Raw genomic sequence first — 19199 nt, forward strand, 5'->3', positions numbered from 1 at the left:
ACAGTCAGTATCTTCCTGTATCCAGAAAACAGAGGATTGAATGACTTGCTCAATGCCCCCTACTCTAACCATTAGCCTATTCCTTCACTGAGAGGTGCCTCGAACCGTCCAGATTATAACACTATCACCTCTTCGGACAATTCACCTGAAAAAAATACTCACAGACAGGCAGAACCAACTACCCAGGCCGCAGCGGAGGAGGAGCTCCAGCAGACAGCTTAGTAACCCAAACGCAAGCCCCAGAAGCTCACTAACACTCTATAGTATGAAATATAATCCTGCAGAACTCAGTTAACGTTTTATCTCCAAGGATGAATATGGATATTAACAACCAGGGCCTGAAATCCGTATCCTCACCTCGCAGCAAGCGGAAGAAAAGAAAGACGTCGTACGTCATCACGCTATTGTAGTCCCGGCTCTATGACATCATCACACGTTGCCCTGCAGCTTCTTGGGAGCTTAAGGCAAAAATAATCAAACGCTGAAAATCCCGTCTAGTTTCTGAAGTCAAGTTAGTCAACTTTCACTTTCCTCCATCCCCAGCACAAAATTAAGAATAATGCAATAATAGTATTATTGGGGGGGGGGGGGGGGGTTTATTGTCGTTCATCACTGTTTAGTGTTTGTCCTGAGCTTCCAGCGCCAGGTCGGGCAGCGGAGAACCGAGTACTGGAAGATGGCGGCTGTAGTGCGGTGGGGAGGTACACACTGGGTCCGTGGCCTGGGTGCTGGAGCTTCTGTGGTAGGTATAAGGAGGGTACTGTGAGCCGCAGAAATGGGAGCGATAAAACACAATCTTTTAAACTCTGATGGGGCTGATACTGACCCTTAACAATAGCTTGGAAGGCTAGGTGGAATCCTTGAAGTTAGTAGTACAGAAATATATAATCTGATTCGAGGTCATAAATAACAAGACAACGTAGTTTTCGGGTTACCACAAATCATGAATTAATTTTTAGTTAACATTTTCTTGCTAATCCATAATATACAAAAAGACAAAACTAATACTGGATTGAACTGTTATAAGAACATAAGAGTACTACTACTACTTAACATTTCTAAAGCGCTACTAGGGTTACGCAGCACTGTACAATTTAACATGGAAGGACAGTCCCTGCTCAAGGAGCTTACAATCTAAAAGACAGGTGTACAATCTAAAAGACAAGTGTAGAGTCAATCTGATAGCGTACTGGGTCAGACCAGTGGTCCATCTAGCCCAGCATCTTGTTTTCCAAACAGAGGCCAAGCTAGGTCACAGGTACCTGGCAGAAACCCAAATCGTGGCAACACTCCATACTACAAATCCCGGGGCAAGCAGCTGCCTCAATAGCAGACTATGGACTTTTCCTCCAGGAATTTGTCAAAACCGTTTTTAAACCCAGATAAGCAAAGTGCTGTTACCACATCCTCCGGCAAAGAGTTCCAGAGCGTAACTATTCATTCAGTGAAAAAATATTTCTTCCTATTTGTTTTAAAAGTATTTCCATGTAGCTTCCTCGAGTGTCCCCAGGTCTTTGTACTTTTGGAACAAGTGAAAAATCGATTTACTTCTACTCGTTCTACACCACTCAGGATTTTGATATAGAACCTGTCTCTTATATTGTAGTCCTAGTGAACTGGTGTTTATCTTGAAGAAAGGGTTAGGTGAGCAAATTGATAGGAGTGAATGCAGTCACATTATGGTGGGGACCTTGATACTGTATTCTTTACTTGCTATAGAAATGCTAAGTAGTAGTAGTAGGTAGGGGCTGATGCAGTAACTTATTAACATAAGTGTTGCCATACTGGGACAGACTGAAGGTCCATCAGGCCCAGCATCCTATTTCCAACAGTGGCCAATCCCTACTTGTAAGTAGGGGCTGATGCAGTAACTTATTAACATAAGTGTTGCCATACTGGGACAGACCGAACGTCAATCAAGCCCAGCATCCTTTTTACAACAGTGGCCAGTCTAGGTTACAAGTACCTGGCAAGATCCCAAAATTGTTGAATACATTTTATGCTGTTATCCTAGAAATAAGTGGTGGATTTCTTTTGAAAAAATAGATATATTGAAAAAAAAAGTGTATAGTGGGTCTGCAGCAATTTTAAACTCTTCTACTTTGTTGCCCTGAAAATGGCAGATACACAAAAAGTAGCACATATGAGTTTATCTTGTTGGGCAGACTGGATGGACTGTGCAGGTCTTTTTCTGACGACATCTACTATGTTACTATGCTGAAATCTATCTGTCCTTATGGTGCATTGATATTGACAGACTTATTGCATTGTAATGTGTGCCAGAAACCATTGAGTGAAACTCGGTTTCTTCTCTCTCTCCTTGTCCCAGGTACAAATAAGTACCTGTATATACTATGTAAGCCACTTTGAATGTAGTTGTAAAAACCACAGAAAGGCGGTATAACAAGTCCCATTCCATTTCCATCATTAGGAAAGAAATGGAAAACAAAAATGAGAATGTTATAATGCCTTTATATCGCTCCATGGTGCGACCGCACCTCGAGTACTGTGTGCAGTTCTGGTCACTGCATCTCAAAAAGGAAAAAGTGGAATTAGAAAAGGTACAGAGAAGGGTGACAAAAATGATAAAGGGGATGGGACGACTTCCCTGCGAGCAAAGGCTAAAGCGTCTAGGGCTCTTTAGCTTGGAGAAAAGACTGCTGAGGGGAGATTATGATAGAGGTTTATAAAATAATGAGTGGAGTGGAACGGGTAGACATGAATCGCTTATTTATTCTTTCCAAAAATAGTAGGACTAGGGGGCACTCAAGCTAAAAGAAGTAATTTTAAAACAAATCAGAGAAAATATTTCTTCACTCAACGTGTAATTAAACTCTGGAATTCGTTGCAAGAGAATGTTGTAAAAGCATTTATCTTAGTGGGGTTTAAAAAAGGTTTGGATAACTTCCTAAAAGAAAAGTCCATAAGAAGGCCTTGGGGAAAATCCACTGTTTATTTCTAGGATAAGCAGCATAAAATGTATTGTACTGTTTTGGGATTTGCCAGGTACTTGTGATGTGGGTTGGCCACCACTGTTGGAAACAAGATACTGGGCTTGATGGACTTCTGTTCCAGTATCGCAAATTCTTATGTTCTTATGCCTATGTACTTAGTGACACCTGGCACGTGGATACTGAGTTCCAGGGGGAGCCACAATCTTTATTCCTGCCTGAGGATTATCATTGCCATTAATGGGCCATACAAGAGTAGGATTAAAACTTGGGGGAAAAAACCCCAGGTAATTAGACATGAAGGCAGTTGGTGCCCTAATTCCAATAAGGGCCAGTTCTGGTTAGGTTGAAAAACTAAAATATCCAAAAAAATAAATAAATGTATGAGTTAAAACTGGCTGTTATAAAATCTTTTTTTTGTATGCTGTATCCTGAAGGTATCTGTACTAGCCACTACAGTGTATTATTTTGCTGTTGAGTGACTTACCATTACAATTGCTTTTCTTTAGGTATCTGGAAATAATCTGTGTTGTCAGTACAGAACATCTAGTACATTGACAAGTGAGAAGAAAGAGATTATACAAAATGGACCTGACCTGCAAGATTTTATTTCTGGGGATTTATTGGACAGAAGCAAATGGGCTGAGTACAAAGGCAACTTGAAGCGTCAGAAAGGTGAAAGGTAACTGATGCCACTGAACTATATGTTTTATGTGTGGTCTGATAACTGATCTCCATGCAATGGCAGGTGCACTGCATTCTGAAGATAAAATTTTATTATTTTTTATCAAGTCTGTGGTGCAATAATTTTTCCATATTTAAAAGTGCAAGCTTTTATTGATGAAGTATTTAGAACTTGAGGAAATTTAAGTCATGGTATAGGCCACGTCATGTTGTGGACTTGGAGCTGGTTAAAAAAGTAGAAAACAGAGAGTAGGGCTAAATGGTCAATTTCCTTATCATCCTACTAGGCCAATCCAGATTAATGGGTTGTGCAACCCTGCTAGCAGACAATGGAGGCAGAGAAATTTTGAATGTTCTGGTGACATCACTGTTATAAGGAGTGATGCTGCCTGGGACAACTCAGTATTTCTCTACTTTCAGCAGATAGTGCAGGTCAGACTGGTGCAGCTGGATAAAAGTGTAGCCCTGACTCCCTAGGCTGTAGTCTGTGGTCTTCTGGTTGAGTTTTTGGCTGGTGTTCTAGGGGATCAGTCCATAGACTTTTCCCCATTGATCATGAAATGATGTGGCCCTCTATCCTCTGCTTATGGGCATTGCTTAGGTGCTTAGGCTAGTAGTGGCTCCCATGGAACCCCTGCCAGTGGGGTATCTGCAATTTTCTTCTTGTTCCTGACCCAGCCCCTCCCTTCACTCCATCATTTCTGGGGCTTCTTTGCCAGATAGGTAGGATCACTGGAGTACACTCCTTAAAAAGAAAGCAGACTATGGACTTTTCCTCTAGGAACTTGTCCAAACTTTTTTAAAACCCAGGTATGCTAACAGCTGTTACTGTATCCTCCAGCAAATAGTTCAATAGCTTAACTATTCTTTGAGTGAAAAAATATTTCCTTCTATTTGTTTTAAAAGTATTTCATGTAACTTTGAGTGTCCCCTGGTCTTTGTACTCTTTGAAAGAGTAAAAAAATGTATTCACTTCTACTCGTTCTACACTACTCAGGATTTTGTAGACCTGAATCATAACTCCTCTCAGCCATCTTTATTCCAATTTGAAGAGCTCTAACCTCGTTAACCTTTCCTCATATGGGGAGGTGTTCCATCCCCTTTTTCATTTTGATCGCTCTTCTTTGAACCTTTTCTAATTCTGCTATATCTTTTTTGAGATACAGCGACCAGAACTGAATGCAGTACTCAAGGTGAGGTTACACCATGGAGTGATAAAGAGGCATTATATTATGCTCTGTTTTATTTACCATCCCTTTCCTAATAATTTCTAGCATCATGTTTGCTTTTTTGGCCACTACCGCACACTAGGAAGAAGATTTCAATATTGCTGTTTGTCAGGCGCTTCTGCATCTTTCCGGCATTACAGACTGATTTACTTGGCTGTGCTAGTATTTTGCACCAGGTTTCCCTGTTTTTTTACCTTTGCTTGGCAAGTTGCGTTTTGACTCCTGAAGCAGGTGGTTTTATCACCGAAACACGGACCCTGTCGGATCCAGTTACTTGTGCTTTGAACAAAGGACTCTTTGACTTCATCCCGTTGGCTGGTTGTGTTTTGTGGCATCCTCTACTCTTGCTTTGGATTTTTAATCGACTTCAATGCCTGATTTAAAGTTCTAACAAATAAGCAAAAAGAAAAAAAAATTCTACCTACACAACCCTCCACTGCTTCTCCGTTGCCTCTCTTACCAAGGGAGTGGAAAAAGGCTAAATGTTTCTGTGCAACTCATAAGAACATTAATTAAATCCAGATTAGGTAGTAAGGGGCTGGGATCCCATGCTGCAAACTTAAAAAGATAGAAAGGGGTACCAGTGCCTTGTTCCTGAAGGGGGCTCACATCATTGAGAGAGGGTAGTGATAGGTGTGTGCAGTGGCGTCACTGCATATTAGAAACATAACAGCAGTCGGGCTGGTCCGCAGGAGGGGACTGCCGCCTAGAACCTCTCATTCCTTTTGCCAGCCTTTCAACTTCTGTCTATGCTGAAGTGCACTTGTTATAAAAGAATACATTTTTAGGAAGTAAAATTGTATTTGAAAAAGTAACTGTAGGTCTGAAATGCTGTACAGATCATTTATTCTCTTCCCTCTGCTGGACCATTTCAGGGTGTCTGCAGTCTGGGGGTAGTAGGAGAGGAAGAGAGGAGCACAGATCAATTAAGAGCATAGCACTCGCCTGTTAGGCCAAAAATGTGAAGGGAAATCACTTTTCACTTCAAAGCTCTTTTAATGTAGAGACAGGGTAGAGCAGTATAGAACAGCATTTCATCATATTTATCAGTGTCCTGATCGACATTTGCTCTAACTTTGAACGTAAATCCTTGTGGTTATCAAGAGTTGTTATTGGTGCTGTATTTGCAGCTTTATTAGGTGTACCCTGATGTATTCATTGACAGGTCAGCATGTGTCCTTAAGGTCCATGTAGTTACCATGAACAGGAAAGTAAGGCCAGTTTAATTGCAGGTACTGGGAAAGCTGAACAGGCTTCATTACCTAAAGCTCCTTGACCCTGAGAAATTGTTGACTGGTTGTTTTTTTTTTCCTCAGTCTTGCATTAGACTCATATTAACTATAATGACAAACAAAAAGACTCCTGCTCTGGAACAGCACCATTGCTCAGGCTTACATTGAATATATGTGTTATTTTCCCAGTGGCATAAAATATACATTGTTACAGAATTCACAGAATTTTTGCACCAGCTAAGAGTACACGTACTGATAGCATGTGTAATTTTATCCACAAAGAGGTCAGCCCGATTTGCTAAGGTATTTTTTCTATTCTTTATTTGGGAAATAATGCTCTTAATTACAAGTCCTAAGGGATAATTTTGGGTGGCCCACTGAAAGGAGAGCTGAAGGAACTTGAATCTAACATCAAATGACATGAAAAGGCAGTGTAAATATGGTATTTTGGATGTGAAAGATAGAGACTTCTACTAATGCGTGCTAAGGGTTTGCACTTTTGGGAGGGTGACTGTAAGGTAAGGTCCTCTACTGCATGTAAACCATATGGTGGATAAGGTGGAATATAGTTGGCTATACCTCTGGCAAAATGGAGTTAGCTATCTAGAGGTTTAGCTAACTACACTGTTTAATATATTGCATTAGGACAATATTACTGCTCATTTCACACCTCCTTAATGGTGCTTTCTGAGCTAGCAGTTAGTGTGCACCAACAGTTAATACAGTCACCTGTTAGTGCACATTAATACACAAACAATGTGAATTTTATATATAGACAGACATTTTTTTCCAAACTTCCCCAACTCTTTCAATTAAAAATGAGCCTGGTGAATTGTTTCTGTTCTTAGTGGTATGATTTTGTTTTTTTCACTGTACATGTAAAGCATACTGAAAGCTAGAGGTGCTGCTGCTTCAAAACTGAAATAAAACAGTTAGTAAAACATGAACTACAGCCTAAAACATCAGCAGAAACTACTATGTTAAGATTAACTGCATAAAGATTAGTTCTCTAAAAGAAAAGAAACAAGTGCCCAAAGCTAGCTACAAAGCAAGTTCATATGAAACAAGTAACGGCCTGTTTTGTAAGCGAAAACACACCAGCAGCAGCTTCTCTCTGTTCTGCATTCTCAAGGTCATTTCTGTTCTGTCTGCTAGACAAAATTACCTTATTTTGGGTACTTCAGTAATGCATGGTAAAATGGGGAAGAAACATTAATGCTACTGCTGTCAAGGGCGTCTGTTGATTGTCTAATGATGTCAGCACTATACAGAACTTGTTTTGTTCTTTGTACTGTGTTTTTGTGGTTAGGGCATATAGAAAATTTTTATCACCAGATATAACATGAATATACAAAGCCACAAGGTCTCTTTTTTTTTTTGCACTGCAACATTTTATTGTTTGTTTTTTTTTAATTTGCAAAGCAACATTTGTAAAAAAAAAATAGTTTATTTTTTTAAGTAAAATAACTTTACTAAAGGAGTGATCACTTTCAGTATATCTGAATGGATTGTGATTGTTGTTGTCTAGGCTAAGACTTCCTCCATGGCTAAAAACAGAGATTCCTATAGGAAAGAACTACAACAAGTTAAAGAAAACACTACGTGATCTCAATCTGCATACTGTAAGTCGAACACTTTGGGACTTCTTTCAGGAAGTGGTTCACCTTTTAGGAGCCCTTTTTCTAAAGCTTAGTGTGCGATAACGGACATTAGCGTCTGCTAAGTGCAGTCTGGCCCATACGTACCCCCCGGGTTCTATATATCAAGCTGAGATTTCCACGCAGAAATTGAAGCCTATTTAATAATATGCATAACTTAATTAGTTAACAAGCTAATTGGCACAGATAATTGAATATTAAGCAGTTATCTAAGTGCGTATAATGCCAGTATCTGCTAAGCATATTCCACAAAGAGGTGCACGTAAATTCTAATGTGCACTGCTGAAAAGGGGGCATGGACGTGGAATGGGTGGGTCGTGGATGTTCCTGCTCTGTGCCTAACTTATACACTGGTATTTACACCAAGTTTTGGGCACTGTCATGGCCGCTCGCCGTATTCTATATACTGCACGGAAATTTAGGCTTATTCTATAAAGTACGCCTAAATTAAGGTGTACTTTATAGAATGCGCTTAGGCGAATTTAATTTTGGTGCCAAATATTTAGGCATGATATATAGAATCTAGTCCTTAGTGTGCACTAAGCTTTAGTAAAAGGGCCCCTTAATTTGTTAGCTGATAAAATTTGCCTGCCTGTTTCTTTACACAAATCTCAGAAAGTAGCTGTGAACTCTTCTTTAATCCTTAGGAGATTTAGGGGCCCCTTTACGAAGCAGCGCTAAAAGGTGGCCGGCGGTAGCTGTAGCTCGTGGTTTTCCTGCGCACTCTGGCCACCTCTTAGCACGGCTGCAAAAAAGCTGATTTTACACTTACGGCAATAATGGCCAGGCGCTAAGTTCAGAATTAGCACCTGGCCATTTACTGCATGAACCCTTACCGCCTCCTGTTTAGTAGGTGGTAAGAGCTCACGTGCTAACCCGGTGGTAATTGGACAGTGCGCACCAAAATCGGAACTACTGTCGAGGATCTAAGAGCACCTGGCAGTAGTGCTGTTTGGCGCGCATTACGCCTTCGTAAATGGGCCCCTTAATCAGCAAAAGACATTTTATCCATTCTTACTCTAGCTGAGATAATATTTAACGATCTCTCTGACCTCATGTGCATCTTTCTTTAAATTAGTCACTTTATTTTCTAACTCCTCTTACTGTCTACCTATCTGTATGTTAACTGTCCTCATTGTCAACTTTCTTTAAATTAGTCACCTTATTTTCTAACTCCTCTTACTCTCTTACCTATCTATATGTTCCATCTTTGCTTATACCTTACACTGTCAATTAAAATGTTCTATTACGTATGGTGTTGACACTGTAAGTAGTATACTATGCCATACTTTGTATTGTTATTTGAATATTTTTACTGCTGTAATTGTCTATTGCTCATGTTTGATTTATTCTTACTGTACTCTTCCTTGAGTGAATTCCTTCAAAAAGGCGGTAAATAAATCCTAATAAATAAAATAAATTTTAGTTTGGATACACAGAGAAGCCTGAATAGAATATGAATTTGCTTTGTTCCTCTCAAACCATGATTCCCACAAAATGAAATAACTATCCTCTTGTCATTCAGAGCTTAGGTCCATCCAGAAGTTAAGCCAATGGGGCACCCACACTTTAAGTTTAGATTGGTCCATAAAGAGCAAATTCTACTACTGTTTATTATTTCTATAGCGCTACTAGACTTATTGAGCACTGTACGTGAACAACGTAAGATAAATTCCTTGCTCAACAGAGTTTACAATCTATTCAAACAAGACAAATCCACTCCATGAATAAATCCTTCTTATCTGTTCCCTTCTCCACTACTAGCAACTCCAGGCTTCGCGCCTTCTGTCTCGCTGCACCCTACGCCTGGAATAAACTTCCTGAGCCCCTACGTCTTGCCCCATCCTTGGCCAACTTTAAATTTAGACTGAAAGCCCACCTCTTTAACATTGCTTTTGACTCGTAACCACTCGCCTCCACCTACCGTCCTCTCTTCCTTCCCGCACACATTAATTGATTTGATTTGCTTACTTTATTTTTTGTCTATTAGATTGTAAGCTCTTTGAGCAGGGACTGTCTTTCTTCTATGTTTGTGCAGCGCTGCGTACGCCTTGTAGCGCTATAGAAATGCTAAATAGTAGTAGTAGTAAAAATAAGAGATTAGGGAATTTTATTTATTAAGGAAGTGATTAAAGCATAGGTATTAAAAGGGGCTAAGGTTTAAAAACAATATTAAAAAAGGTAGGCTTTAGTCTGGATTTAAATAGGACCAGAACATGATGTATCGACTCAGTCTGTGAGTGAAGAAAACGTACAGTGATGTGAAGGCTTTTACAAGACACTGTGTTGTGTCAGATCAGTGTTTTTAGACCTGTTGGAAGGTAGTAAGATCTTTCATGGGACGTATGTAATGTGGGAAGACAAGCTGAATAGCAGATTCCTCTTACGTCTCTTCTGAATGCAACTACTGGCTCCAGTGTTCTGACTTTCCAAATGGGGTCACAAGACCCTCGTTTGGGGGTCACATCCTGGGTATGCTGAAAACAAAAATGTCTTCAGCCCACAGTTTGTCTTGAGCCTGTACTGTAATTAGACCTGTACAGGCTCCATGGAAAGTGAGGTATAATGGCAGCATCAACTGCAATGCTGCAGGAGACAAGGAGCAACAACATGGAAGACAAGGTAGGCCTTCAGGGTTCATGTGCTTTTTGTGCCTTTGTTAATGGGGTCCCAGGCAGAAAAGTTTGAAAAGGTCCATTCTAAGGTAATTTTATAGTTTGTGTCTGAGAGGATGAAATTGCAAAAAGTTTGTTTTATAGTGTGTTGCTGATACTAAAATGTGAAGACAAACTACATTGTAATATCCTCCCAGATTAGTTGTTTGTTATTTTGTTCAGAGTGAATTCATAAGGATATTTTTACTTACAATAAGAATATAAAAATGTAGCATTTTCTATGTGACCATCCATGTATTTCCTGGTCATCTTTCGTGCACTAAGTTACGTTAAAGTAAAGCTGGATAAATGATAATCGTCTTTTTCTGCTGTCATTTTCTCTGTTTCTATGGGAGGCATTCCAGAATAGTCTGTGCAAGTACATGCTTTATATATTTAATTTAGCCTTGCTGCTTCCTTATCATGATGTCATTGTCTTAAGGATAGGTTTTGCAAAATCATTTCTTTTCTTTGACAGGTGTGTGAGGAAGCACGCTGCCCCAATATTGGAGAGTGCTGGGGAGGAGGAGAATATGCTACTGCCACAGCTACAATCATGGTCAGTGTGGTACTCAGTCCGGTTCAGAGCCTGACACTTCCAACCAAGTATCTCACAGCTAATGTACAAAACAGTATTCGCGAGAACAGATATGCCACATATTTATTGCATCTTGTACTGCAGAACTTTTTTTTTTTTTAATCATCCACTTCCCCTCCATGTGAGTAAGGAAAAGAAAGGAGTCAGAGCAGTAATTACTAAGACTTTTCGGTTTAAGTAATCTCTGTTAAAATTAGAGCTGTACCAAATAGTGTATTGTACTGTTCGGCTAAATATGAATAATGAAAAATACTATTTGGATGAATACTGAATATGAATAATGGGCATTGGGCTTTAGCGTAACAAATAATAAAAAAAAAAACGTGAAATCAGAGATCAAGTGTTTATTTCAATAGGATTTGGCACAGTAGTGCCCCAGATTATTCATATTTGAATTTAAGTCACTATTCGGCCGAATACGAATAATGTATTTGGGGCGCTATTCAGGGCCGAATTGAATACAGATATTCGGTACAGCCCTAGTTAAAATGATTGGTTTTGTCACTGTGTTTCTGGACAAAAGTATAGATGGCAGATACAAAAGAATTAAGGATGTGTAGGCTAAAACTTTTTGTTTCCTTTTTTTTGTTGTTGTGGGCTTTTGTAATTCTTTTTTTCCCCTTTGTGTTCACTATTAATTAATAGTGCACACTTCACCCTTAATTAAACCTAGCCTTCAAACTTTTTTAAAATAGCTCCCCTGGGCTTGCCTTTCATCCGTTATATCCCTTAGACCCCTCCCTTTTCCCTCTGAGAAGCTCCCACCACTTTAAATACAGCACCAGTAGTGCAAGAGCAGCTGGGGTTGCTCTTTCCCTCTCTGCATCCTCAGGCTCAGGTCACATGTGGTAGTGATTCCCGGCAGCAAATGCAACAAAGCCCATTCAATTCCTATGGGCTTTGTTGCATTTTCCACACAGGAATCACTACCATGGCTTTCTAGAAGGAGCCCCAAATCATTTTAAAAGTCGTTTACAGCAAGTTACAACAGTAAAATCATACCAATTAACACATAACTAAAGTACAGCAAATTAAATTAAAATTCAACAATTAATTTTCAGTAAATGAAATACATATTTAAGAATTGTTTCCGTCTCATTATCATGCTAGACCAGTCCAAGTACATGGGTTTATGTCATCTTACAAGGAGGTGGAGGCAGAGAACTCAGCTTTGTGTTGATATCACCACTGCCTAAAAGAGAGTCTCTTCAGGATACTATCCTCTATTTTCTTTCTCCAGCAGGTGGTGGTATGTACTGTTGATGTGGCAGGAATGAGGCTACTGGAGTTCTGTTGAGCACCTGTCGCCTCTCCTTTTTGAGGAGATGCTTGGGTCTAAGCTGGTGGGGTTATTCTGTCTCCCAAGTCTCATAGCAGCTTCTGGTTGAGTATGTTTGTGGGGGGGGGGGGGGGGGTTGTGAGGTACCCTTAGTGCCTCTACTGACTGAGTGCTTTCAGTGCACTTTGGGTGGTAGCCTTGTCCTCCTGTCTCTCTGTGTGTATGCATCTTTCTCCCTTCCCCATGCCCCTGAGCATCTTGCCTGGATTTCTGCCAATGCTACCTAGTTCCCACTATCATGAAAATTGTTTTTAAAAAAAGTAAAGTGTCATAAGCAGCAGAGAGAGAAAATCGGCCCCGGTAGCTGTATTCAAATGCTAGAGTTGTGTGGTATCGTGAGGACAGTGGAGGGCTAACGTTTGCTGGTGAGCCTGGCTAAGGTCAGTTGCAAGTATTGCACAGGAGCTCTTGGCAAAGTATGCCAGGTGGCTCTGAGTGTCGTCGTCACTGGACAGGTACAGGGGTAAGTGTTTCTAGCAGCGTTTGAGCCTGACTGGAATGTGATGGGGGCTCATTCTTGCAGAAGAAGGCAATGGTTCTCCCTTCAAACTCTTCCATGTTCAGAAAAGGGGGGGGTGCCCCCTCCCATGTGGGGTGTTGTGTTGGCAGAAAGCCTCACCATTTTGGACCACCACATGGTGCATTTGGGTGATTTCTGTTTCTGTGATAGATGCAGTTTTGGTCTTTCCTGACCCTCCAGTTTTGGCAGCCAAAGGTACGGAGTCACAGAGATCTCAATCCCAGTGACATTCTGTACCTGTGGTCCTCGGTCCAGGGTGTTTTTTTCCCCTGCAATTTGTTTTGGTCATGTAGGGGTATACCACCTTTTTGTACAACTGAGGCTTGCCTTTGCCAGGATCCATCTTTTGTGAACCAAACTGTCATAGCTTCTCCAGTGCTTCCTGCATCTCTGTCAGTACAGGATACTAACATTCCAAGGAACATCTGCGTTTCGTCTCTGGTGTGAAGCCGATAAGAGGACAGATTTACACTGACACAAGAATGAGATATGCCTTGTCAACAGCTCTTCCTAGCAAGGGCCTGATGGGAGGATGTCTGTGAAAGAACCATGGGCCCCATTGTTCTCCAGGCCTGCACTTCATCTGCTGGACAGATAGAAATGTGAGATCAAATTGGTCCAAAACAGTCACATGAGGACCATTTCAACCAAGCTAGTACTGGGCTTGGTGAAAGAAATAGAGGAGAACAGTTTTGGCGTGGGATGAGAATGGAGGAAAATCTGATAGCACTCTGAGAAGAGAGACTATCTTACCCGTGCCTCCCAAGTACTGAACTTCTCTGTATTGCAAGCCATACCGAAAAGCCTTGAATAATTTTTACAGCTTGTCACTCTGGGAGAAGCCAGTAACCTGTGGCAGGCAGGGACTGTAGACAAGGTTCTGACATCCTTCAGCTGCACACTGGGGTAGCTTGCTGGGAAGCCAGATAGAGCTTTAGGAAGGAATCCATCGCTACCGGATGATGCTTCAGGACAGTCAGCAGTACAGTGAGAATCGGGCACCTGTATGGTCAGGAGTTGGTCTTTGTTTTAGCTTGCAAAGGCCGGTGGTAGCTCCCAGGGGCATGGCTTATGAGCCTAATATGTTTGCTACTTCTGTAGTCTTTTCTCAAGAATACTTATTATTACTGGAACAGAATTTTATGCAGATATCTATTTTTGTGTAATACTTAGCCAGTTCCTTGCTATAATCTTGTTGTTGTATTAGTTTTTGAATGTTTGTTTGCTAATTATTATTATTATTATTCTAATTATTATTATTATTCTATAATAAATAATATATATTTCCACATTGGCATATTTCTTCATTGGATTGTACTGAGAACCTGTACAATCCCAAATATAGTGCTATTTACCTGTAGCAAATGGGTCCAGAGGATATACTAGCTAAGTGATTTTCTGTTCCTTATTTGCATAGCACTATAGTCATGTACCAGGCCTTCTGTCTAATGCAGAAGCCTTGTGCCAGGGCTGTCTCAGGTTTGCTGGGCCCTGCAGTCCCCAGCTTTTGTCAGTACAATGATGTGGCTCCTATACAATCAAAAGCCAAGAGGAACTCTTAAGTCTGGCTGTTGGATCCTCCTTGTCCGAGATCAGAGGTCTGTTCCCTAGGACTTGAGGAGGAAGACCTCCAATTAGAGAACTTTGAGGAAGGTGAGCTCTACTCAAATGGGGAGGATTCATCGGTGCTACACTTGCAAGAGGACGTCTCTTTTCTCTTCTGTTCTCACTTTTCATCAGGAAGATCTTGCTTGGCACTCAATTCACTTAAGGCCCAGGTAGCTGCAGATTCTCGCTTCTGGGGTTGGATTCATGGTTCATTAGTGGCCGCTCATTCAAAAGTTGTCCTATTTCTGAAGGGTGTCATTTGGATCAGGGCTCTGGTTCCCCGGGGTGGTCTTCAGGTCCTTGTGGCACTCTTCTGTGAAGGATTTGACGGTGGTCATTTATTCTGGTCAGCACATTTTGGAGCTTCAGACCTTGACCTGTAGAGACCGTTAGTATTTTCTGTATTTAAATATTTCAGTGTACTTATATATCATTCACACAAGTATTAGCAGTTTACAAAAAACACATTATAACTTTACCTAAATAGCAAATTTTTCACTGTTTTCTAAAACCTTTCAAGTCACTTTCCAAACAAAGGTAGTGGTACTGCATTCCAAACACTTGGCCCAACAAATAGAGCATTCGTGCATCCTAGTTATTACCATTTTTGTGAACCATAAAGAAGGAACCTCAAAGAGTTTCCTGTTCCATGGTATTTTATAGTGGAATTGTCCTGCGTTGTAGCATCAGTAACTTAATTGCCTTGAGTGACAGCATCAAGATTTTAAACCTAATCTGTGCTGAATGGGCAGCCAATGCAAAGAGATCAAAGTTGAAAAATATGCTCCCAGTGAGGAATATAAAATTAATTTATTAGGATTTATTAACCAACTTTGCAAAGAGGTCTATCCAAGGCAGAATTTTGCTGTAAGTTCAGTGTTGCTTTCCTTCAGATCATTATAGTAATCCAAAGTGGAAAGTATCAATTGATACACAATAACAATCAGTAGTATTTATTTTATTTATTTAGTCTCATTTGTTATACTACCTTTCAAAAGTATATTCCTATGGGTGTCTTTAGCGTTAGCGCGCACTGAAAATGCTAGCGCACCTTAGTAAACAGGGCCCTCCATATTGCGCAAAATATATAACATATTAGACACACAACCACATATGACAGACACAAAAGGGTCAAACCAAATGGTCAAAATTGTTTCCAATAATTCTCTGGAAAAAGTAAAACTAATGGTATAACACCAGAGAAAAATCAAACAAGGAGATGAATAAGCGAAGGGATTAGCCTAATACAGTTCCGGGTGATAAAACAGGAATAGAAAATTTTTTTATGTAATAGAGATGTTCTCAGAGTTGTAAACTCACCCAAGCGAGTCACCACGATAATACGTGTTGCCTCTTAGGGTGGACGAATTTCTCGATCATAGAACTTCTCTTAGGTGTATTTTTGTTATATATGAATTTTTTTAAAACACCCGTGTTCCAATAATACACTCTTCAATATGTGAATTCTCCCCTCACAAATCTCGGAACTGAGTAAATTAATCCTATCACTTTCTCCAGTAAAACCTCCCGCACATCCAAAATGCCAAATGTGCTCTGATCATACTATTCTAAAATATATAGTCTCTACAATATTCATGCACTTGAATATGTGCTATCTTAAATATATTTAATCAAAGAAATAGGCACTTAGCGTTTAAATAATCGAGAGGATCCTCAATGGTCAGAGTCCTTGACAGCAATTTGTCTCCGTTTGAGTATTTAAAGGAAACTTCACTGCACGCCGTTTCTTGTCAGCAGATGTATCTCCGTTGCTGGCGATCTCCACCACTATCGGTGTGTCATAATCTGACTAGAAAAAATTATTTAGTGTCCTTCACCAGCGCTTTAAATGCTTATGGTGTAACAACGATGCAGGGTCCTACAGGGCTGGTTCCATGGGACTTCAATCTGTCCGTCGCACCTCTCGATTCCTCTACTTTTAAATGAAATCATAAAGAGTCCGACTCTGCAGGGTTTCAAATTTCTTCCTCAGGAACTCTGTATATGATAACTTTTGCTATCTTCCAAAATAAATAACGGAGGAGAGGCACTTATTCATATAATTTATTTTGGAAGATAGTAAAATTGCTTGCTAGCCTAGGGAGGAGGCTGGGGGGGTGCCTGTTGTAAACGCTGTACTCCAGCATTTATGGCATGCACCCCCCCAAGGCCCCCTCCCTAGGCTAGCAATTTTTTTTTCCAGTTCCTCTCCCATCCCACAGCCCGGCCCCCCTCCTCTTCCTCCGCTCCAATTCCGGACCAGTGACTCTATCCACGTTCTTTATTGTTGGTAGCATTTTTATTTGATCTTACTAATATTTTCACACATGCCATTGCCATCTTGTACAGCATATGGATGTGGAGGAGTGGCCTAGTGGTTAGGGTGGTGGACTTTGGTCCTGGGAAACTGAGTTCAATTCCCACTTCAGGCACAGGCAGCTACTTGTGACTCTGGGCAAGTCACTTAACCCTCCATTGCCCCATGTAAGCCGCATTGAGCCTGCCATGAGTGGGAAAGCGCGGGGTACAAGGAAGGAGGTATTGCTTTCGTCAGGGTAGTACTTGTTTCTAAATTGTAAATCATTGTACCATTTTGAGGGGTTGGTTATAGGGACTCCCTGTATTTGTGCAAATATGTTTTCACATACTAAAGTTAAATAGACATCATGTTATGAGAATCAGGTGCTTAACAATCAGACTTACTGTTTATAAGTACAATTTTTTTAAAGCATTAATTAGATTGAAACCTGGGCGCATTTAACATCTTTTTTTGAAAATATTAATAATATTATGCTGCTGATGCTGATTATTATGATAATTATGACTGTTGATTATGCTGTTGATTACGAAGATTATCAATATTCATATCAACTTTATTAATATTCATATAGACCTTATATATCAACCCTATTAATATTTGGCTATTTTTTGGGTTACTTTTAATTTGGCTGGAAAAAATGTTGCCATCTTGCAACTCTGGACCCTGTACTTCCTGCTGCTACTGCTACATAAACAGGAGCTATTCTTTCTTCTGCACTGTACAGCAGCTTGCAGTGAATTTGAGCCACATGGTGCATGAACTCATGCAGTGGTTTCACAGTCTTGTGAGACCAGCGTGCATTTGCTTCATAGTGCAGTCCAAACTCTCGAAGAGCCACACTTTGCAGAGGAGAGAAAAGCTCATTTTTTTCATGGTGGCAGTGGCAGCAGGGCAAGGGCTTGCTAGATGGAATTTAGGGGTGTGTTATTAGGGATGGCTGGGGTAAGAATGACTGCTTCCTGGGTGGTGAAGGCTAGATGAGGAGCTGTGAGGTAGCTAGAGGGGGAGATAAGATGGCGAACAGACTGGGTGATGACAGTGTAGTAGGGTTGAGAGAGAGAATGACTTGGTGGGGGGGGGGGGGGGAGCTTTGGCTGTGCACTTCTGCTCTGTACTACAATGAAGTATTCCAGGCCTGCTTTATTCAGCTTTCATTTTCTTTAGACATGGAATATAGGAAATCAGCCTTAGTAAATCAGACCTTAAAATGAGCTGTGATAGACCTTGGAGTGCATCTGTCTCTTCCACCCTACTGTTTAACTTCAGTAGGTTTAATTGGAGTAGAGGTGAAATAAGTCTTAGCTGCTGATTCCTAACTATTTACACTGGTTCCTAGTTTTAAAGAAAATGTAAAGCCTGGATTGGAGGTACTCTGAATGTGGGATCCAGGTGGATGCATTTGCAAAGCAGACTATTACTGAAGCGAGGCATCCCCTTGACAGCACAATAATCCAGGCAGATTGGTATTGATATATGGTCAGTGTAAATCACTTGTTTGAAAACAATGTGCAGAACAGCACAGACTGCAAGACACTTCCAGCATTTTGAGTACTGGCTCATTAGGACGTAAATTCAGATAAGGCCAGGGCAAGATTAACCCTTTTGTGGGCCCTAGGTAAGCAAGCACATTGCCTCCCCCTCATCGTTGTAATATAAGTTCATGTTAAAACTACCAGTCAGGATCCCAAGTGTTTCTATCTGCAGCAGAAAACCAGCAGAGGAGAAAGCGAGACAGACCTCTGCAAGTGACAGTCAGGCATATTTTCAAAGCATTTAGCCTTCCAAAGTTCCATAGAAACCTATGGAACTTTGGAAGGCTAAGTGCTTTGAAAATATGCCTCAGTGTCTCTTCCCCTCCCCGATTTACCAGGACAAAAATCTGCCTTCTGCCTTGAATTAGCACATCTGAGAGGGTCCCTCCTAAATATTTAAGCCCTAAGCACATGCCGTTTGCCTATGCCTTAATCCTGCCCTGCATAAGATAGTTCCTTTAGTACTGGATATGAAGCAGTAGTAACATCCTTGCTCCATTTCAGCTGATGGGGGACACATGCACTAGAGGCTGCAGATTCTGCTCTGTTAAAACATCAAAAAATCCCTCTCCATTGGATCCCATGGAGCCATACAACACGTCGAAAGCTATAGCTGACTGGGGTTTAGACTACGTTGTGCTGACATCTGTGGACAGAGATGGTTAGTGTTTTATGTATTCTCACTGCAAGAGCAAAATATAAATATTAACACTTTTGTTACATTTTATGTAAAATCTCTGTAAAACAAGTTTCCCTTACAGGCCCATGTGTATTAGGGCTCCTGAATTTCAGGAAGGTGCAGTAAATGGTTCAGTTTAGTGTACCTGCAGTTACATCATCAAAAAGACTGTGTACTGGGCTCCAGGTGTTAAGA

The 19199-nt window shown here is 40.7% G+C and overlaps 1 protein-coding gene across 2 annotated transcripts in view; it reads left to right on the top strand.

Moving 5' to 3' along the window:
- Window positions 1–448: 448 nt before the first annotated feature.
- LIAS (lipoic acid synthetase) overlaps window positions 449–19199 on the top strand; it is a 65651-nt gene continuing 46900 nt past the window's right edge. Inside the window, exons 1-5 of one of the 2 annotated variants that reach the window (XM_030191308.1) lie at window positions 449–742; window positions 3461–3633; window positions 7625–7718; window positions 10887–10967; window positions 18830–18986. In XM_030191308.1, the coding sequence (XP_030047168.1) occupies window positions 677–742; window positions 3461–3633; window positions 7625–7718; window positions 10887–10967; window positions 18830–18986 (571 nt within the window). In that variant the 5' untranslated portion in view covers window positions 449–676. The remainder of the gene's footprint in view (window positions 743–3460; window positions 3634–7624; window positions 7719–10886; window positions 10968–18829; window positions 18987–19199) is intronic. The other variant, XM_030191307.1, reaches the window with a different exon arrangement.

Source organism: Microcaecilia unicolor, chromosome 2, assembly GCF_901765095.1.
Source record: "Microcaecilia unicolor chromosome 2, aMicUni1.1, whole genome shotgun sequence".
Classification (NCBI taxonomy): domain Eukaryota; kingdom Metazoa; phylum Chordata; class Amphibia; order Gymnophiona; family Siphonopidae; genus Microcaecilia; species Microcaecilia unicolor.